General features: G+C 45.0%; 1 protein-coding gene and 1 long non-coding RNA gene across 3 annotated transcripts in view; one reads left to right on the top strand and one right to left on the bottom strand.

The window, feature by feature from the left end:
• side-V (sidestep V) overlaps positions 1-22,551 on the bottom strand; it is a 38,347-nt gene that overhangs the window by 11,864 nt on the left and 3,932 nt on the right. Inside the window, exons 2-3 of the mRNA XM_017241323.3 lie at positions 14,748-15,185; positions 382-517 (exon numbers count right to left, since the gene is read on the bottom strand). Of these exons, the coding sequence (XP_017096812.3) occupies positions 382-517; positions 14,748-14,847 (236 nt within the window). The 5' untranslated portion in view covers positions 14,848-15,185. The remainder of the gene's footprint in view (positions 1-381; positions 518-14,747; positions 15,186-22,551) is intronic.
• Positions 15,710-17,086, top strand: LOC138926136 (uncharacterized). Of its 2 annotated transcripts, XR_011442497.1 has the most exons (4): positions 15,710-15,849; positions 15,912-16,021; positions 16,238-16,749; positions 16,810-17,086. It is a non-coding gene; the product is annotated as an uncharacterized lncRNA (long non-coding RNA). The 2 variants fall into 2 exon arrangements; XR_011442496.1 differs by having other exon boundaries at positions 15,912-16,749.

Here is a 22,551-nt window from a genome sequence, read left to right as displayed (position 1 = left end):
TATAATGAGCCTGCGCCTACTTTTGGGGCGCCAACGTGTGCGATTGCGAGTGCGTGTGCCCCGCCCTCCTGGAGCTCAACACTGGGAGCTTCTTTATAATTGGCTGCCATTCCCAGCGGAATCGAAATCAAATTCATTTAGGGTCTCTGGCTAATGCCAAAAAGTATTACTTCAACGGGATGCTAACGGTGGGTGAAAAAAGGAGAATTATTAAGTGAAATTCATTTATGCGACACTTTGCGGGGCGTTCTTGCGAAGCGATCTCAGGGGGAGTCAGAGTCTAAGGACGCATTCTGAATATGCTAATCCCTAATGGATGACATGGCTTAGTAGGTGGAAGGAGGTTTGAGCCAGAAAGCCTTTAAGGCAAGCTATACTTACGTGTAAATGGGCTTCGTATTGCCTTGACGATACCAGATGACTATCTGCACCTTGTCCTCGATCATGGTTCCGGGCACCAGATCGCAGGGCAGGGCCACCTCCGAGCCCACGGCGGTCAAAACCTCAGAAAGGGGTCCTGGAAAAATAAAAAATATTTGGATTAGTAAGTGCTTTCCATTATAATGATAACCCATTCTAGACTAAGTCATATGACTGCCTGCGGCTGGCATTTGGAGCTATTGAATTCGGACTTTGTGGCCTCCGGGCTTAATTGAAATACGTGAACTCTGACCTGGCCCTATCGCCCCATCTCGCTCCGCCTTTGTGTGCCAGCCATAACTATAAATTGACTGACAGTTTGATTTCCCTTTGAAGATAAGACCCGCTCGCTGAAAGGGTTCCAAGTGCCCGAAGAGCGCCGCTTCCATTGTGCGGATTCCGACATGGAGCCGTCAGCGGCGCAGCGAGTGGCGCCTCCTCAGTCGCGTTTTCGTTAAGTTCGGTTAAGCTGAGTTCAGCCACAACACTGTGCGTGCCACAGCCCAGAGGGGGGTGCCGCGCCCGGCCGGGAGTCGTACTGTGAGGAAGGTGACAGGGGCTTCAATTAGACGTCGACCTTTTTGGCGATGAGGGCATGAGACCTTCCCGATCTCATACCTTCCAGTACTAGCAGAGCACTGCTCTCTTTTGATTCGAAAACTATGTATATAGATATCCCCCATTCATGGGTGGGTGGTGTCTATACCCACCAGTATTTTCGACCCCCCGCAAGTAGCTCTGTGAAAAGACATTGTAATTATACAAATTATATTTTCCATATTTTGTATTGCAACACCAATAGCAACAGAAACCAAAATAAAAAAAAAAAACCAGTAAGGGCGTGTCGTACGTGTCTAAATGCGAAGCTCCCCAGAACTGGGCAGAGGCCCTAAAAATGGGAAACCAATGAACGTTGAATGGCTTTCCAAATATTAATCAATATTTATCTAGATTAGCTGTGTATGCCGCCCTCCCGTTGCTACAACAACGATGCCACTTCCTGTTTACTCCGCCTGGAATTCAATTATTTTAATGTGTTCTTATTACCCGATTAATGGGCATTTTATAATGATTGAAGAGTGAGTTTTATTCAAGGCATATGCAAAAACGACAGCTGTTGCTGTTTATGGGGAGGGGCAGAAATCAATGACTTTTAAATCAATTAGTACAAGTTCTAAATGAAAAGTATGTAATTGGCTTGTAATGGAAACAAAAACTAATTAATAAACAAGATAGGCAATAAGTTGTCCTAATTAGTTCTTTGTTTGGAATAGTTTCCCAATCCAAATAGTTCCGAAAAATCATTACCCATCACTCCACTCACTTCGCGCCAGAGTTCGATTCTGGATTCCGGCATTCTGGCGTTGTGGCGCTTCCGGATTTCCGAGCCATAAGTAACATTTGCCATTAGGCAATCGAATCCTCTCCGATATGCATAAACACACTCCAATAAATTAGGGGCCCATCGCCGAGTGGAGGCGGGCGAGGCGCCACAAAAATAAAATAAAATTCAAGCAATTGGTAATCGGATGAGTGATATAATTCATTGAGGCCAAATGCAATTTGTTATGGCCAGAGCAGTGGAAATGGAATGCCTATTTGGGTCAGCAGATCAAAGCGATTAGGCGAAGAGCGCAATGAGTTACAGATACGGCCGGAGTGCGATTGCTAATTGCAGTTCGTCCAACAAATGTTCACGCAGTTCGGCATTCAAATGGGTTTTTGGCCTTTTGCAATTGGCCTTTCCCAGCCGGAAGCTGATGCTCCGGAGTACAATGGAGATTTATTGTCACACGATCTGAAGTTGATGGAATGATCGCCCGGCTCGTGTGACAAGCGGACATCGGACAGAAGTGGCTTTCAGTGTTCCCGCCTCTCCTCCGCAGGCTCTATTTATATTTTTATTTTGACAAATTTTGTCGGATCTGTTGGATCTGAGTGTCGGACATTTGGCGGCTAATGGTGCGTGCTACAAATTTCCCGCATCGTGTAGCTATAATTAAGCGGATCGCTACGAATTGAGCCGCAGCCGCGAGGCAAGATGTGCCTCGTCTCGACTCGACGCTGTTGTCGCCCCATAATTGTGCCACTTTAAGTGGGCGTCAACATGATACGGCCAAGTTGTTTCGGCCTCATGTACATTCTGGCCATGATGGAGATCGTTACACCAAAGAACTAATTCCGATGGGGGCCTAGGAGCCCATTCAAGTTCGAGGAATATGGAATTATGTGTCATATTCAATGTTTGTTATGCGTCCGTCCATGTTTCGGAGTTCTTGGAACGTGGCTATAAAATATTCAAACCCCTTTCCCATATTTCATATCAGTTCACAGTTCAGGCTCCAGGAACACAATTTATAGTCGCATGGGGATTTCACAGGCTTATTTTAGATTCTTTTCAGAGTTTTTCAGCGAAATAAGAGCACTGAGAGCTTGCCATGAATGGGAATTTATTTTAATACACATTTTATAATAAACAGCGAAAAAAACACCACTGGCAGGCAAATGGCCTAATGGAAGCATTGAATTTCCATTTGAGGAAATGCATTTATTCTCGTTAGACTCTTTGTTGAAATGCATTACCCGGGGCGGCAGGCCCAGTCGCTAAGCTCATTTAGAACTCAACTCTGGGAAAACAAACAAAAAGCTTGGCTAAGTGCCCAACAATTATCCAGTCAATCAGTCATTTATCCCGATCCTCGGTCCAGCCTTCCCGGTTATTTGTTTATTTATTTGTTTTGCCTGCAACTGTGAAAATATTTTGACAATCGCCTCTGGCTAGAAGTGATCTGGCCCCAGTCGATGAGGTAATTATTCAGATCATTTGTATTGCCCAACGCCGCGGGGCCTCTTCGCTGGTACGGAAGAAAGAAAGCCCTTTGAAAGAAAGCAGTGTGAGATCGATGGAGCTTTTCTGCTTTCTTGGCGCCAACAATTGAATAACTAAGGGCAGGGGCCAGAGCCAGTGGCAGCGAGAAGAATAACAAATAGAAGAAACCATACAGCAGTACGGCAGGAAATAAATCAAATTAGAAATGTTTATAATGCTTTTTCCATCCATTTTTCAGAGGAGGAGTGGTGGCGGAGAAACATCCAAAAATGGAATTGCTGGCTGAAAGCCGATTCCTCAATCATCTCCCACCTGAACGGCGATTCGACAAACAATTGCCATTGCTGACGACAAATTGCCAATGACTCTGAACGACGCCATCAACATCAACATCAGCAACATGCACGGCATGGCACAGCACAGTACAGCCCAGCAACAACATCAACAGCGATTGTCGTAAAATGTTTCTTTGATTTTTATTCCTCAGCTGCCTCGGCTGCCTCTGCTCTCTGTCTCGGATCCCTTTATTTCTATATTTTCAAATAACAGCGGCAACAAAGTGGGCTCCCTGACAATCTGCACGTGACCAATGACAATCGGCGAGCTGCTGTCCATTTATGACCTCCCGGAGTCAACAAGTTTGGTCGCCGTCGCTGGTTCGGGCTTTAATATTTCCTGCAGGCGGCAGCACTTGTCGAGCTTGAGGCGCCTCCATCCAAAAGTCGTAGGCGGAAGTTGAAACTGCCGAGGGGCTACTACCCCGTAGCTACTGGCACTGGCCATAATGCCAATAATTCGATTGCCGATTGCCTTTGGTCGTCCAAAGTGGCCAAGGCAAACTCACCTAAATTAGGTCCGAAATTAGCCAGAACTCGGGCCTCAATTTTCCTTTCGGAGAACCCCTCTAATAAAGTTCTTTTGTTACTTCTGCTCCACGGGAAGTTGTAAAATATGGAAAATACTCGATAGCCTTCAGTTCTTCTACCCGCCAGCCGATAAGCTTCGAGTTATTTTATTTGATTTTCATTAGATTGACTTTTGGGTTCGGGCCTGGCCAATTATTGTTATGCAGGGAGTCTCTCTGGGGGGCTTCCCTCCTGGGAGGGGCCAAAAGTACTAACGAAATTGACTTTTTGGGCAAGTGCTTTGAGAGCTTGAGAGGGTCAAGGTCTGTTAGTGAGGCTGTTAAAGACGGCCTACTCGGAGGAATTCTTTCAAAATTCTTCACTCCTACACACCTGGTGTTCTGGCGTCAGCCTTTCCAGGAACTTCCTTAAATAGCGTGTCTGACCCACATCATCCGGGCATCGGCCCAGTGCCTGAGCAGGCCCGACCCTGCAGGTAATGCCCCGAATTAATATTTATTCAACCCCACCGCCTCCACTGCTGATATATTTGTTACTTTCCGTCGCTCGACGCTCGACTGGCCCGGGAATCTCAAGTCCAATGCATTCGCGGCCGTCAGACTAATTTTATGATGGATTACTGGAAACGTAGGGGAAATCCATATAGACGTCTAACCACCCACCTCTGATACTCCACTGAGAGAAATACTCCTTCAATTAATTAAATGATGGATTGGAGGCAATAAATATTTTTTCGAGTACTGTCGCCGGAGGAGGTGGTTGCACTTATCGCCTCGCGGGGCTGTCCATCAACTGCAGCGCCCCGTAGCACGGCCATCAGCCCCCACCTGTCCGCTAATAGAACCTCAAAGTGCATTTGCCTTTGTTGACATTTGGAAAATGCAAACAGAACACGCAAGACGATAGATAGTCCGTCTGGAGCGACATAGAGCGGATAGAGATATGGAGACCCGTAGCCGCAGACCATCACTCAAAGTGATTAGATCGCAGGGCGGGTAATCGAGTGTGGCTCGCGAGATACGGATGCCTGGTTGCTAGTATCTAGTCGGGCGGATAGACAGATAGCCAGATAGTCCCCTGGACGGGTAAACGGATGGACGGGTACAGATTATGTGGGAGCTTCAATTGAATTTTACGATTCCAGTGCCCCGCCGACCCGACCCTTGCGGGGAATGCCACATAAGGTTAGAGTTCTTTCGGAACCATGAACCGGAGTTGTCTCTATTTACGATATTGACACTAGGAATCGTGACTTTTCCATAATGAACGGGATTTACACGTGTTTATGGAGGGCCATAAATGGTTCGACACCTCGAGGAATTCTCCTGCTAGCCCCCACATCCGAGTCGGAAATTTCCTTTTGTAGAAGCGAAGTTGGAAATGGAATTATTATTCAGGCGGGGGCGACCTGGACGCACTTGAAAGTGATTCTATCTGCGAGTGCTCTGCACTTACTCCTTTTTCACTGAAAAGGAATAAGCTCTCAGACTGCATTAGGATGAATGACTGAAAGTTCGCCCCGAAAACAGAAAACACCTGCTCTTTCACCTTTGACAAAGCTCAGACAATCAGAGTGCTTAAGTGCTGCTCCCCAAACAAATGAGACGTCGTTTCGGCTTTCGGCGAAAGTTTCCTTAAAGCCGGAGTGCACCCACTCAAGAAACAAAATAAACAGGGCCGGAGGAGGGATTGGTTCTGTCGGCGGGGCAAACCTAATCGTTGTGGGACATGAAACCTATGCCGCATCGAATTACCTATCCTAGGAACAGCTCTCCCAGCCGGAGAAGAAGATATTATGCAAAATAATATATAATTTTGATAGCACCCAATTTGAGCCTGTCATAACAAGACCAGCCCTCGGTCTTAGCCCTCCTAGGCCGCCTTCCAAAAATCGATATATGTAAAAAATGTTTGCATGACTTTAGGAAATTTAGCAAACTTTTTTCCTTTCCTTTGTTTTGCCTTCGGTTTTTTACTTTCGTCCTTGCCGGGGTGTGTGTGGGAGAGCCGGTGGAAGCTTCATTGATATGAAAAATATCTTTTAAATGCAATAAACCAACGAGAAAGCGATAGCAAGTGGGGCGGGGAGGAGCCTCGCCGCTCCAAGGGCGGTTTACGAAAAACAAGACTCATAAAATTAATATGATATAATAAAGAAAAATTTGCAAGCTGCCAAAAGCATAACGATTGATTCTGAATTATAGCCCAAGGGGCAGTAAACGGAATAAAACGTAGAGTAGAGCGGGAAACAGCTACGGTTGAGACAATAGGGCGTTCATTAGGTTGTACAATACCCGGTACTTTGAGATTAGAGCTGTATGGCATACATGGTATTTACTCCTCTTGATGACTTAATAGACAATAGCAAAGCTGTATCTGTATCTACTCTCGTAGTTCCTAAAAGTAGTCACAGTGATACTCTTCATTTTCAATACTGTATAGTTGCAGGGATTGTAGAACCCACCTTCTCCTCGTAATCTTCTTATAGTGTCCTAGACTACCTCATTACGTCTATATTCTAACTTCTAACGTCTAGTACTTTCGATTTGCAATAAAAGTGGCTTGGGTTGTCGAATTTCCGGTACTTTCATAGGCCTATTACCTCATCGGGTAAGTAACATAGTTCTATTTAGCCATAAACTCTTGTTTCTAACATATCGGATCTACAACACTCTGCTATTTCTTCTGATTTATAACCGCAAATGTATTTCAGGTTCAAAAAACCACTAATATTGTGAACTCATGTGTAGCACTTGGCAGAGCAACTTTCTTTTGCAATATGTTTGCTGGGGCAAAGCAGGCAGTTGCGGAAACAAAATCAAATCGAATAAATAACACGCAGCCACGCCAAAAGAGCCCCCTACAAAAACAGAGCACCCAGATATGTGCGGCAATCAGTGGCAGCCGAGCCGAGCCGAGCCAGAAAGAATACTTTCGATGCCGCAAGGAATCTGGGGGATTAGGGAGCCCCAAAAAAAAGTGGCAGCCAGCCGTGCGGTCGGCCACTTGCTCCACATGCAGCGAAATTAATCATGGCATTGTTCGGCGTTTTTCAAAATAATAAATACTTCAGCGCGACTATGAAATAAATTACTCAAAATCGTTTCATTCTCTATCGCCACGGCGGCCAGAGCCCGGGGAATGGGGGCCGGAATGGCATGTGACTCTTTGGAACGCTACGCACTGGATCACGACAACAAAGAGACATCTACAGATACGAGAATCGAGTCAGGAGTGCCACAGATCCGGGGGTGGATCGCGGGACAATTTTAACTTTTCGGTTTCAGTTTTCAGTTTTGAGTTTTCCGAGGTACTACTACCGCCCCTGCCCCGTGCACGTGTCAACTTCAAAACGAAATGCCAGGGGAATTTGTTGATCATTAATAACGTGGCACAAAAACATTTCGGCCACTTAGGAGCCATGAATGGGGCGTAACAGCAATTCCCAGACAGTTGTCAGCGTCGAGGAAATAATAAAAGTGCCTGTGGCAAGAATTAATCACAGCCCCGAAGTGCTCAGACTTTAACAAGAAAGGAAAGCTAACTTCGGGCGGAGCCGAAGTTGATATACCCTTGCAGTTAAAACCGGATATATATCGCAAACATCGGATTTAGTTGGCCGATCCTTATGATTACATTATAACAAAACCAATTAATTAAATTACAAAATCTAAAAAAAAGTCCCAAGCTTCTATCGTCAAAAAAAACAAAGTTGTTATTTTTACTAAACACCAAATACCATTTCTGATCGTTCAGTTATATGGCAGCTATAAGATATAGTCGGCCGATCCTTATGAAATTTGGTAGGTTGGATCAACTGACCAAAAATAGAATCTGTATGGAATTCCAGCATTCTATCTTCAAAAACACGAAAGTTGGGTCATTTCCGATCGTTCAGTTATATGACAGTTATAGGATATAGTCGGCCGATCCTTATGAAATTTGGCACGTCGTATTGTTTTGCCAAAAATAGCTCTCATGTTAAATTAGAACTTTCTAACTTTAAAAACACCAAAGTTATACCATTTCCGATCAATCAGTTATATGGCAGCTATAGGATATAGTCGACCGATCCCGGTTGTTCCGACTTATATACTGCGTGCAAAGGAAAGAAGGGTGTGTGCAAAGTTTCAAGTCGATAGCTTTAAAACTGAGAGACTAGTTCGCGTAGAAACGGACAGACAGACAGACAGACGGACAGACGGACAGACGGACAGACGGACATGCTCATATCAACTCAGGAGGTGATCCTGATCAAGAATATATATACTTTATAGGGTCGGAGATGTCTCCTTCACTGCGTTGCACACTTTTGGACAAAATTATAATACCCTCTGCAAGGGTATAAAAAACGTCCACCTCTGGGCTTAAAACAGGAGCCTAGCCTTAAAGTCTTTAAACTTAAAGCTCGTGTGAATATTTTCCAGAGATTCTAATTCAACTTTTTCGGCCAACCTCGCCCTAGATAGACGTGGAACTGGAACAGCAATATCCCCATTTTTTGGCTGCGATTATTATTTTAGTTTTCGTTGCATATATTTTTGTTTCAGCGGCGCAGCCACTTCCGCTAGAAACTGCTTTTGTTTCGGATTTTTTCTGGGCGGCTGCAGTGGGAATATTTATATTTCAGCGCCTTTCAGCCACCCCCTCTGGTTCGGAGTCTATGGCTCTAATATATTACCCTCGTCGTGGTGTGTGCTTTTTTAATTTGGAGCAAAATGTCAAAACCGAACAGAGAATTAAGTAAACAAACTATAAAGGCAGATTATAAAGTCCCATAAACATAAACAAGCGGTGCTCCTCGAGATATGCAAATGGCTCGAAGGGGACTGGACTGATAACTTCATTAACAAATTAAAGATGAGAGCCAGGGAGGGCCCTCGACTAATTTATAAATTATTTGTGAATATTCATAGGTAGTTCTCCGGATAGGGCCTTAAAAACACTTAAAAAGGCGTCTCATAAATCTAACTTTTTATTTAAATAAGAAAACTTGAGATAGTCAAGGAAAACTGAATTATATGAGAGCACAACGCCATTTAAAGTATTATTTTAGTGATGGCAGTTAATGAATATTCATTACCTTTCATGCTCTGACTTTTAAAGTCTATTTTTTATATTTATTTCCCTGTTGAGATGAATATTTATTTATTGCACTAGGGAATAGGAGGAGCACTTCCACTGCCAGAGATAATCCACCCATCAATCGAGTGGGGAATATTTATGGGCGAATGCCTCTAATTTGTAAATCTCAAACTCATCAGCCAGCACACACACACGACAGATACAGATAATTTGTCAGATAATGGCTCATCTATCAGTTTTTGACAAGATTGATGGCTAGATAATGCGATTGATAAATCTTCATTATTCTTCAGAGCCTTAGCATCCTTTCTCTTCATTTTTCTCGAGTTAATTTGAGGAAAAGCGACTGCAGAAGGATTTTCATGAGCCAGAGCCATCCCAGACCCACTGAGACAATGATTTGATTTTGGCCATGTCACTTGCCATGTCATCATCCCCTCGGAGAGGTGATTTCTCTCCTGATTTTTCCACGCCCTCCATTTGTCAAAGGAAAGGACTACACTTGGAGAAACACTTAGAGAAATACATGTCTTTCACTCTATGTTTCACTCTTCATTCTGTGTTTTTCCTGTGCATCCCAGCCATCATCTAAGTAAGTGACTCTTGCCAACAAAGGTTGTGAGCTCGGCAGAAGCTAGGAAAAATGTTTCTGGCAATAAAAGTGTCCATTGATTGGCACCATCCGTCGGATGGCATTCCAGCCCAATCGCACTCAATCAGACATTAATCCGCAGTCGTTCCCGAGCCAGGCCATTGTGATGGAGATGAGGTGACAGTTACTCCTCATTCAAGGTGTGATCGTTAACTTGGCCCTAGTCTAGGGAGAATGGCTACAAGCGTTTAAACTTTACGAGGGTCTGGTCTTTAAGTTATTGGATTTCCATCTACAAATCATTATAGACTAACTCATAAAAATAGTATCATATTTTTGTGAACACCAACACCTATATTTGGGCCCTCGAGTCATAATAAACCTTGATTGCCGGGTATTCTCGAGTCAAGTGTCCCTTTTTCCACTCGCCCTTTTGACCTGCCTCCCTAATTACATTAAAAATTGATTCCAATGACTTGTCAGACCACACAATCGGCCCAAAATTAATTTTAACCCGTACCCCCGTCCCAGTTAGCTTCCCATGTCATATAATTTTGTCAAATTACCGAATCACCCTGAGGAAATACCCCCTGAAAGAGACCGGAGTGAGCCAGCATATCGATCACTGGGATTACTATCGATTTTCCGGCCGGCGAGTAAACAGAGGATTTGATTTTGAGCCACTCCTGCTGCCATAGAAATAGTTGAAAGCATTTCCAAAAAGAATCAGGAAAGACACAAACATAATAATGCACAAAAATAACAAGAACGGAGCGAAAGACCCACTCTGTCGACGGAAAATCGCTTATGCAGGAAGCACTTTTCCTGGCGGCTCCTCCACGCCGAGATTTTCCTCGGCATGCAGCAGGAAAGGAAACCTCTTATCCTAACCCGCTCTAGTTCTCTGTTTTTTCCTGCCGAGCGAGTTTGTGTGGGACGTGATTTCAGCATAATTCCGTATATCAGGCCATAAATGGAGCATGCCACACGCTCGCTGCGAAGGAAGGACCCCCGAGGCGAATCCACAGTCACGGCCACAGGCTCACAGGCAGGACAGTCACACAAACCGCAAATGTAGAAAGGCAGACTGCACTTTTGTCGGTTTATTGTGCCGCCTTAGACAAAGTCTGCCAGATGCCGTTTTCCAGCCGGGTCAAGTACATTATAAACAGAGTGCCGTAGAGATTTTGCACAAAAATATAAAAAGCAGGCCAGACCTGGCAACAGGAACACCAACACCAACAGCCACAGCATCAGCATCAACAGACTTCAAAAGTCAAGAGTGTTGAAAAAATAAAGTCAATGGAAAGGCCGAAAAACACTTTGACTGATTTGAATGTGGAGCATATATGGCCAAGAGGGGTAGCTATCAAGGTTTAAGATAGAACTCTAAAATCTATGATTAAATGAAGGAAAGTTAAGACAGAAGCCATGCTACATGTGTGTTTATTCATGCTTTGTATCTCCATAATGGTCTAGAACCCCTCAGACTGCCCTCGATGACCGTTGCGGCCAGAATCGAAGCGAAAACGAAGCGGTATCCATTGATTCACTGAGTGCCAATTTACAAATCGAAAAAGCAGCCCGGCCCGGCCTGCACAAACAGCAATCTCAAGCGGAATCCGAAACGGATTCTGAATGGGAATCGGAGCTTGCACACGGATATGGAGAAAAGGTGGAGGCGGACGGCCGGCAGGAGGGCTCCACAAACATGGAAAACATGAAAATTGAGCGCTTTAATATTTTGAGCCCATTGAGTTTCAAGCCTCCTCCCTGACCAGCTCCAGGCCCTGTCGGCCATTGCAAATGCCGATGGCCGTTGGCTGATGGCCACCACATGCAGGGATATGTGTTTGTTCAGAATGTTTCCCTGGGATTTTCCACAAAATTTTCATTCATTCATGCTGCCGGCTGTGCAGACTCGGATTCGGCATCGGCGTCAGAATCGGAATCGGAATCCGTATCTGCGAGGCTGCTACGCTGCGGGTGAGTAATTTTTCAAGTATTTTCCATATTTTCCCATGTCGGTGGCTGTGTGCTTAGCTCCTGTTGGCTGTATTGCTTTTTTTCCGGACGGGGCTACCCAATAGCCACGAAAATCAAAGATTAAAATGAGCAACGACGATAGGGAGAAGAGACCTACGGTATTTGCCAGAATGTTTAGCCCCGGGATCAGGGTTCGGGTTTCGATTTCGTCACCAGATGCTGCCTCCACCCACTCAGCCACTCAGCAGACCAGACCAGGCGGCAAGCCGGCATTTTTTCCACAAATTATTGTACAAATATTTGACTTTCAAAGAGGACGCCGCGGATGGTGTCAAGGAACGAAAAAAAGACAAAAATCAGGCTACACATTTATTGAATTAATGGATTATTCGGGCGTCGGAGCAGCTGCGACCTCTGCTCGATTTGTTTTTTACGTTTTCCCCCTTCGGATTATTATTCAAAACATTGGCGACCTTTTTTTATTGATACTCGTACACCCCATACCCTCCCTGGTATTAGCTATTTCAAGCTTTTCAATGGAAATCGAAGCCAATGCATTTAATTAGATCGGGAATTAACGCTATACTCTGGAAAATCGGTTGAAATTGAATCCAATTTTGATTTTAAACCGCCTAATGGCCACCAGAGGTGGAAAGTGTGTGGAAAATCAATTTCAAACTACACAGGAGAAAGGAATGCCGGTCGGAATCGGTGCTTTGATGGAGCACCCCTTTGACGTTTGACCCGTGGCCAGAGACCCCACCGAAGCGGGAAATATTTTGATTGGGTCTGGTCTACTCTGACCCGAAAGTGATTGAGTGGAAAAATCAGAGGCCTGGTTGGGTTTCCAGAGTGTCCATCGAATAAAGTTTAGAATAATTTCCCTACATATGTTTTCCGGGTCAAATGGAGGTCTCTGTTCATGATCGCCATTCCCGGCATCCCCTGAACCGACGCCCATGACCCTACGGCCGTTAGCCATACGGCTTGCATGTTCAAATTACATTGAAATGGAGCCCCGAGAAGTGGCTTGGAAAAGGCCCACAGTCACTGTCGGAAGGCACAAAAACCGTTTCACAATTTTCTGTTCCAATTGGCCAAAACACACACACGCACACCCGGGCAGGGCCTGTGTTTAGACCATGGCTTTTTTATGGCCCACATGAATTTCTGTTGTGGCCACTCGGTCCACACATAGAAAACACTGGCAGAGACACATACACACACACGGCCGCAATTTGGCCAAAAAGTTGAACATTAAAATGCACTTGTTAACAAGTAATTTGTTGGAAATGGCAGATATTTGCTTATCGCAGCCATGAAATCAGTTTAGCCGGCCAAAAAGGTTGAATATTTGATTAGACATGGCCTCGTTAGGGACATGAACGGCGAGGCGGGCGAGGCCTGTGTGGGATAGTTGTGGCCCCCGATGGAGGTCTCCTCATGCGGACAAGTGCATCACTTACAATTAAGATTGTAATCACTCGGAATGGCGTTATAAATAAGTCACATGTTCGGGCGAGGGGCTCTGCAAGACTTCCATAACGAGGCAGCATCTGAAAGCACTTAGAGGTCCTCCCTCCACTACCATATGAATGTATATCCGCTCGGCATGAATTTAATCTTTATTGAAGGAGTCAGGGCGAGTCAAGTGGGAGGCAGAGCACTCGAAGTACTCTGTTTTTGGACCCGGAGTCTGGCATTCCGGCAAGTCCCCGCAGGCGAGACAAAATCAATTCCAATCAAACAAATGCAGCGAGTCGGCGAGGGCACATCCACTCAAGCGAACCAATAAAAACTCAAAGTACAAAAAAATTATTTTGGGGTGTATACTTCTGGGTGACGGTAGAGGGGGCTGGAATGAAATGAAATGCATGTAACAAAATAATTGAGAATAATCGAGTTTAAATCGCATTTGGCTCTGACATTGATGACAAAGGCACAATCAGGGCGAACGCGATCGGGAGGGTGTCTGACACAGCGCTGAGGGGTGACGATGTCACAAATGTCACAATTCGAGCGGAAAGGGAGACTAGAAAGTAATTATAAAGTTATCAAAATAGGTATCCTTCCGAATATGACTTTAATGTCCTTGACTTCGCTGAGAAAAAGTGTTAGTCACAGTCCTATGATTACCGGGCGTTGAACCCACAGCTGCAGGCCACTTCTCCCGCTGGGAGGGCCTGCCTGCGTCCAAGCACAATATTTACTTTCTGGGCCTGCAATCCCCGAAATCCCCGAAAGTCAAGAATTTAATCTGTTTCCCATTTCCCCGTGCAATAACCCTCCACTGCCTGAGTTCAGACCGCCAGATGTTGGGTCTGTCGGTTACGCCTCCGCTCTCCTAATGGGAAAACTAACGCGAAGGCCCGGCTCTGGGACCGCCCGGCATAATATACATATAAACAAACCCATTGACATGTTCTCTAATTTCATTTGGATGTCCGTGAAATGTCATTATGGCAGGAAGAGCCCTGGCCCGAGGGGGAAACTGCATTTAAAAATGTTGAATTTTTTATGGAGCTCGGTTCGTGTTCTGTTCTCTGATGCATGCACTCCCGGGCCGCGACAAAAAATTGGGAAAATCCCGTCTAAACGAATTTCAGCTTTAGTTTTTTTTCCAGCTTTAATTGCAATTTACAGCCAGGAGTCGTCCCAGTCCCCCTCTCTGAAAGTGTTAATGTCTAAATTGGTCGTGTTTTGTTATCGACGCTGTTGTTGTGGCAACGCTGCATTAAATTCCAAACATTTTCAACTGGTTTTCTGCGGTTACGATGTTTATATTTCAATTGAGGTTTTCACGCAATTCCGAATGTTTGTGCTCTGTTCTCCTGTTTGTTGTTTTTACGGTTCCTTTATTTATTTATGCCGTGCTACTTCCGTCGATTTCCCCCGAATGTGTATATCCCACACAATGATATAGTGTTTGCTCTATGTACCTATGTAGTATAGGAAAAGTAGGACTTACCTTCGTCGGCGGTGGCGGGGTGCTGTTCGCCCTGGACAGACGATAGGTCTCCTGCCAGCAGGACTAGAAGAAGGCAGGCCCCGGCGGAAAATGTATCCATTTTCGTGGCTAATTCCCTGGCTATCCTGTCCCTTGGCGGAGCTCTCAGTTCAGTGGTAGGCTACGGGTTTCTTGGAGTGCTTTCCTGGGTTCTTGGCCCAGATTCCTGGTAATTGTTGCTTTGAGTTTCCTCCTCTTGCTGGTTTCGCTTTCGGTCTTTAGTTTTTTGGGGTTTTTCATAAGTTTCCCCGCTGGTCTGGCTGCAGTTTGGTGTTTTTCTCGCTTTTTGCTGCAGCTAGTGGCACTCCTATACTCATCTTTTCCGGAGTTACTGGCTCTAGCTTGCCGCTTAGTTCGATTTTTCCATCATCCTCCGATGGCTGCCGCTGACACTCGCCACTGGAAATGGAAAATTTGAAAACATTAAAACAAAGCGAAGATATTTGGCCGAATTAGCTTTCATTTATGCAACATTTGGTTGGGGATAGTTGGGGAAGAAGCTGAAACAACAGACCAGCAGCCAAATAAAAAGAGCAACAAAATATTGAATTGCAAATGGAATCAAAGAAACGCATGTAGTGGACTTGTTCTCCATCTCGGGCATGGTTTTGTGGCGAAAAGTGCATAATGGGATGGGGGTCTTGATGGGAGAAACTCTGGAAATCTGCATACTGCTAGCTGGAATGTGTGCGATCAAGCTTGCTTAATTACAAAGTGGAATTTGGCCAGAATTGGAATTCAATGTGAATGCAAATAGGAGCAGGGAAGCGCTTGCTTGAACTCTGCTGTCTGATTTGCATTTCTGGTGCGAAGTCTTTGCTCCTCTAGTCTTATGGCCATAATTTAAAGTTCCCATATAGGAACCACCAGAGGAGACCATGATCCTCACTTCTTCAAAGAGTTAAATATTTAAAATGACAGAACTGGAATCCTGGGAGCCATATCGCTGATAGATTACCTGACAGCAGTGTGAATAATAAATAAATAAATATTTTTATATTTAACAATAATGTCAGCCGACAAACGCTCTCTGGGCGAAAGGGACACACCATGGATTACGAAAGTACGCTTCTGTCAACCTCTCAACATGCCAAAACAAAGTGACCTCGATTTTTTATTGCCCAGCACCCAGTACCCGGCAGAAGGCCAGCCGAATGGAAGTTGTCCTGGGGGAGGACACGAAAATATTGCACGCAGTCCGTCAGCCGCAGACCGAGGCTCCAGTTCCCTACCAGGTGATGTATAACTTAATACAAGGATTTAAGTATCTGCTCCCCAACTTCCGGGCACTTTCCCTTTCGTTTTGGGACCCCATCCACGTGTGCTTGTGTGTTACTTATATGCCCTACTTTGTTTGCCTCCTTTCTGGCGCTTTCTTGAAGCAATTTAGCAGCATTTTGTTTGGTCAAAGGGGGCTTGCGACGATTCATCTAATATAAACACCCACACAGCCATACGAGGCACATGCCCCACGCAGGTCGGAGCTTACATTGACACTTTTACGGTTTGCGGAAAACAGGACAGTGGCGTACCCAGGGGGACTTGGGTGAACATATTCCTCGATCCCATACAGGAGAGTATAAAGTGTGGAGTATAGCTAGTTTTCCTTAAAAAGCTTTAAACCAAAGTTAAGTATAGTTTGTAGTCTGCGCTCCTGTCCTTTCCTCGAGCTTCTAGTTATCAAGGTGGGAAGAACGGCCACAATTTTCCACAAAACAGCAGGGGAGAACCCAAAACATCAGCAGCAAGGACCTCGGAAAACTGGCTACAATGGATGAGTTGCCATTCATAATATTAGCGCGACGAGGCGAGCTAAACAAAGGACCAGCCCCAGATCCAGCCCCTGCAGAAAAAAGGAAAAAATTCAACTTCAATCCACTCGGCAGGCAAAGAAGGGGATTCCGAGGGAGCCACAGGAATTGGTAAATAAGAACAGGAGCCACTGGAGAAACTACACGTGTAGGTAAAGCAATCAACAAGCAGGATACGAGTCGAATGAGTAACATAAATAATAAAAACGCAGGGAGGATGGCGTTCGAGCCAGGAGCAGGAGTGGCAGGCTCAGACATTTGTATGAATGATGTCTGAGAACAGGACGACGCATGAATGGCAAATGGCGAAATGGGTGAGTGACGAGTGGCAAGCAGCCAGGCCACCACCCACCCTGCCACCTGGCTCCACCTGCTTATTTATGCTGTGCCTATGGCTGCCACTCGAGTCCCAGGAGTCGAGGCCCCAGACGCTGCTACACCGAGCCAAAAGAGGGCCAAGTACTTAAGGATTTCAGGACAAAACTTATCCTTTATACTCCACATACTTTCTGTAATTTTTAATAAGCTCTACAATAGTTTAAATATTTAAATAAATCTCAATCTAGAACCCTTTTTCCACCCTGTAGTAAGTAAGCCGTGAATGGAATATGGCGGCAAATAGAAAATATTTATGTATTATGCAAAGCGGGACCTGCAGGATCCAGCACAATGGAGAAAACACGCCCATAATGGAAACCTGTTGTCCGGGAAATCTTATTCTCCGCAAGCACACAGGGGCGGGCGCCTCGACCCATAACTCACGGGGGGAGCACATGGTTATTTAATTTGGACATTCTGTAACTCCCGACGAAATAATGGCCAGCCGAGAAGGCAGGTGCAAGGAATGACTACCAGGTTGGATAAGATACGGCCACTTATCCGAGGCAGAAAGGTGTTAAGTGTGCCAGAGATTATCAGATTAATTTCTGGGTTTTTTATATCTTTCTTCAGTTCAAGTCTTGAACAAATACTTTTCAGGAAAGATTTTTCCTTAAATCCTGGTATTTTAAAAGCCTTATACCTTAACGTTTTATGTTTATTTTTTTGTGAACATCTCACAAACGCATAAAGGAGTGAACAATGCGAGAAATTCCCAGCCAATTTGCATAAGTGATTTGGTCTTTCTTCTTGTTCCACTGAGCCCCATCGAGCGCCCCTAAGCATCCTGTGGCGCCCCGAATCCCAATCCCAGCACCCACGTCTCTGGCTGCCTATCTGGGGCACAGGTGAGAGGCAGCCACTAGCTGCAAAAAGTGTGTGGAGAAGATATGTGAAAGTGTCAGCAACGTGACGCTTATAAATTTATGAAGAAACTTCCCCAGAACCTCCCTCTAAGGCTGGACCGTGTCACATAGACATATTGAAGCTCTACACTTAGGAAAATCAATGCATTTAAGGCTTCATGGAAATCTAGGAGGTTATAGAAATTTTAAATACCACCCCCTGAGTAAAATATTAATTATTTTTAATTAAATTTCTCAACAAAAGGAAAACTATTTGTTTTCAGAGATTTTTTCACTGTTCTCCTTGTAGAAAGATGTCTGTTAGGAAGCCAGAGGATGGCAAGACTGCAGTAAGTGAAATTAATTAAAAAGGACGAATAGCGTTAGTCAAGGATTGTTGCCCGTTGGGGGAGTTGGAGGGCAAGACACGGACACTGGAACACTGGAACACTGGGACACAGGGACACACGGACACGGTGGCAAAGAGATGGATGGACCGGCGACACACAATGAATGGGCAAAAAGATGTCAACACTTTGTTGAAGATGATGACGTCGTCACCCTTGTCGTTGTTGCTGTTTTCCTTGCTGTCGTCCTGTCGTCTGTGATCCAGTCTGTCCTCCAGTCCTGGCCATCATCCATTGTCTCAGCCATTGTTTCATATTGCTCTTCTCATTCTCGGCAGTCTGCTGCTGTTTATGAAGTGGCAGGAACGAGTGGCGTTGTTAATAATAGAATGTAACTTCTATTTCAGCCCGACTCGCGTTACAATCTCCTTGCCAGCCAAGGAGCGAATCTCGTTTTTCGCTCCGGCTGCCTTTTGTTTTTCTTCCACTCGAGCATCTTCTTTAAAAGAGTTTTTTGCAGACTTTCGAGTGGCAAGCAGCCCAGCAAAAAACAATTTTTGTTGCCTCGTCGGGGCCATTTAAATAATACGGTTTAATATTTTATTCGACTGGCTCTCCTTTCTCTTTTAATGAAATATTTTCACAGTCGAGTCACAGTGCGTCGCAAATCCCTGCTAGGACAGCCTGTAAGCCGGACTTTTATTTGTTTTCGCAACTAATTGCATGGATGCTCTCTTTATCTTTTATTAAAATGGCTTTCGCAGCAAACAACAATGGGTTTATATGGCCAGCAAAAATATTTCAGTTTATTTTCGAATTTGGGAAATTAGGAGCATCCTGCCATGGAGACCAGTGCTTATCCCCCGATCCAAAACCAAACAGAGTTGAAGAGTATTTCGGCAAGCCAGGGCAAACAGGCTTTGGGTAAATATTCTCGAATTTATTCATTTTCCGAGTATTTATTTTCACAAATGTTTCTCCATACATTTATTTTTAATTAAAAGCAAAAAGCCAAAGCACGGGGGCAGGTGCACAGAGGCCCACGACAATGGGGGAGCGAAGCAGAGCTGTTAAATTTCAATGTCAACAATTCCCCAGCACACACGATGGCTCATAAAACATATATCCCATGTACCATATATACACTGTATGTGTTTGCGTATCTATGACAAAAAAATTGTTTATTTAATGGAGGAGGCCCCCCCTGCTCACAGTCTCCTCCTCCGCACAGAGTACTAAAAAATGCATTTTTATTTTTATCCTTCAAAGAGGTGGAATAGGAAAGTGGGAGTTACTAGACCTGCCGCATACCCTTGACAAAAAGTTGCACAGAAAAGTATGGTACAAATATTATACATACTCGCAACTGCAAATTCTGTAGCCATTTTGCAATAACTTTTGCTTTTTCTTTAAAATATTGATTGTTTGCCTAATATACTCTTTTTAAGAGGACCCTTCAGAGTAGAATCAGGACAGCAGCCGATAAACTCGTGGGATTTCTGCCGGAAAGAGCCGCATTGCGAGTCAAAAGGCACACAGACACACACACAGCACACCATCGCAGGCAGGAGGTCGTCGCACATCCTTGAAACATTTCATATGGATAACAAATGCCTGGAAAATTATTTTCAAATGCAACCTCGGAGGCAGGGCGGCTGCCAGGGGAAACTGTGACACTTTCCCACACAAACTCCGATGTACTTGGATATTTATTTTTCCTTTAAGCCGCGTACCAAGTAGCTTTTTTTTAGGGTTAGGAGCGTATTTTATTGGCCCGCTGTTTGTTTGTTCTTGTACGAGTCTTGGCTTCCCTTCAGGACCTTCGCTTTGGCAAAAATTGCGTAAAAGCCGAGGCGTGGGTGTTGCTTTGATGCGGCCCTAGAGTTGATTTTGTATTTCGGGCGGAAGTCTCATTGCGTTTGCATTGTGCGGTTTTCCCTCGCACGTGCCATCTCTTTCCCCGGCCCTCTGCCCGTCTCTGTCTCGTTTCCGTACGTGTGTTAATTGGCGGTCTATGCTGGAGGTGTGAGGTGTGGGTAGGAGTGGGTATTTGCTCAGGCGAGAGGAGCAACAGGATTTCTTCGGCTTTCCGATCCAGCCTCCCCCTTCCTGGCTGTCATCTTAATTGGCTTCGGTGTGAAATTAATTGGATTTCCCCGCCCCTTATCTCTCTCCTTTTTATCTCGGCTTTTATTATTTTTTAATTACCATAAAAAGCAACCGGCTATCGCAGATTGCATAATATCGCCGAGCTTTGATTTGGTTCCCCTCCATCGTGGCTTTAAAGAGACTTTTGCGTCTAGACATCTGTCATCACTGCATTAGGCTAATCGTCCTTTTTATCGGTGAGCCTTGACTCCCAAAAAAGGACTTGCATTAGCCTGCATAAATATCCACTGATATACGAAGTGTTATCTGAGAAAGTCCACTTCCCCCACCGACTAATGTCGAGTTAGTTAAGCGGACTAAGCTCGGCACGCGATCTTAATTATGTACGCTGGACTTTCAAAGGCCGGAGGTATGAGGTGGGAGGTGAGAAGTCGCATTGCGTAAGCCCCTCTAAGAAGAAGCATGAGCCACGCCAGACATAGACCACTTTGTGCCAGAGTTCGGGCCACGGCAGGCACTTTATGGCCATAACCCAAAGTGCCATTGACTGCGGCCCCCGACCCCTCCATTTTTTTATCCACTTACCCCTCGCTGCGACTACCTGCGGGCGACAACCCTAAAGCTGACGCCAGCCCCCGGCCACGCCCACCCCTCTAATGGGGATTAACTTTAGTCCCGACGAGCGGGAAAGTAGGATGAAAGTTTTCACAGCGTTTACATCTTCTTAAAGTCAAGAGGAACGCAGGAAAACATGAAGGACTTGAAAGTAAGCTGGGAAGGTACTATAAATACTCAGTAACTTTCTTTAAAAAAATTGTTTAACTTTAAAGGGTATTTAATGCGTCTCTACTGCTCTGCTTCTGTTATAATATTTTGTGGTGTTTTTGTGACTCCTAAGTGCGACTCTGACATATGCACAAAAGACCACGCATGCAAAGAGGGTCTTGGGTCCTGCGGGGCAACTAAAAACGCTGAAAGGCGGAAGAAGGAAAGGGCACCACCGGCACAGCCCAGCGGGCGCTGAAACACGCACCACGCAAACATTTTTCATCGTTAGCAGCCATAAAGAAGACAAAGCCAGGCATCAGACACCGCCCTGCCACCTTCCAGCCAGCCCCTGGTCCTTGTCAGCTCCACCTCCTTGCCGCCAAGTGGCCAGCCGGAGACAGACCACAACTAATGTAAAAACAAACACGACACCAGCGACCAAAACAAATTTGCACACTGCACAAGTGCCAAGAGTGGGGCAACTGGATGGGAAGCGAGAAAGTGCGGATACCATTCTTCCTACTACCTACTAGGAGTAGTAAATAGTAGTGCTGAATAGATAATGCTATCTACATCTAGATACTACTTTTTACATATTAAATAAGGTTTTAAAGTTAGAATTACGAAATTAAGGTTCTATTTAGTGACTTGATATATTTGGGTAAAGATACTTCTGCCATTCTCTTTCTTATATCATATCTTATAACACTTTCACTTTCCATCCTTTATTTAGCTTTAAAAGTTAAGAAAGGGTAGTACTTTTCAGGGTTCTGGTTCCATTCAGAATATAAAATATGATCTTTTTAACACCACCCCGTTGTACCACTGTTCTTACCCTTTATAGATATTATGGACAATCACCCGACCTGTTCTCCCCTCTGACATTGTAGCTTGTCTATTTCTTATATAAATACGTTGTGGCGCCAATGGAACACCCACGCCTGCCTTCCTATATTCCTTTTTTTTCCCAACCAAGACGGTTAACGACAGGCCAGGCTGCACGAGGGGGAAATTGAAAGGGAGGACGAGCGGCGGCGACTAGGCGTGAATTATGACCTATTGAAACCTCAAACAAGACCCGAGCTCCACAACAGCGTTTCCCTTTTTTTTCCCCTTTCATCCCAGCCCAACCAACCCAGAACACATACACTCCTTTATTCCCCGGGTCTCGGGACGCTCCTTTCCCCTGTCTGCAATTTTTACTTTATGACTTTATTCTGTCCTCGTTTTATGCATTTTTTATGCCGCTCCGTTGCGGTTTTCTCACTTTGTTGGTCGACAAATCCACTAACGGCCCTGGAGCGGGTTAATATCCCCGTCCGCCCTGCCCGATCCTGTGTTTCAGTTTGTTATCCCTGCCGCCCGGCTCTGCATTATTTATGCATTATTTAGTCGGAGCGACAATTATTGGCTGTAGGACAGCTAAATGGGCGCGGGTTAGTGCCTTTCACATGTGTTAAATGGAGGAATAGGGTTACTAGGGTGACTTCCTTCGAAACTGTATGTT

This window comes from Drosophila bipectinata, chromosome 2R (assembly GCF_030179905.1).
Source record: "Drosophila bipectinata strain 14024-0381.07 chromosome 2R, DbipHiC1v2, whole genome shotgun sequence".
Lineage (NCBI taxonomy): Eukaryota > Metazoa > Arthropoda > Insecta > Diptera > Drosophilidae > Drosophila > Drosophila bipectinata.
This window is presented reverse-complemented; position numbering and strand designations above follow the sequence as displayed.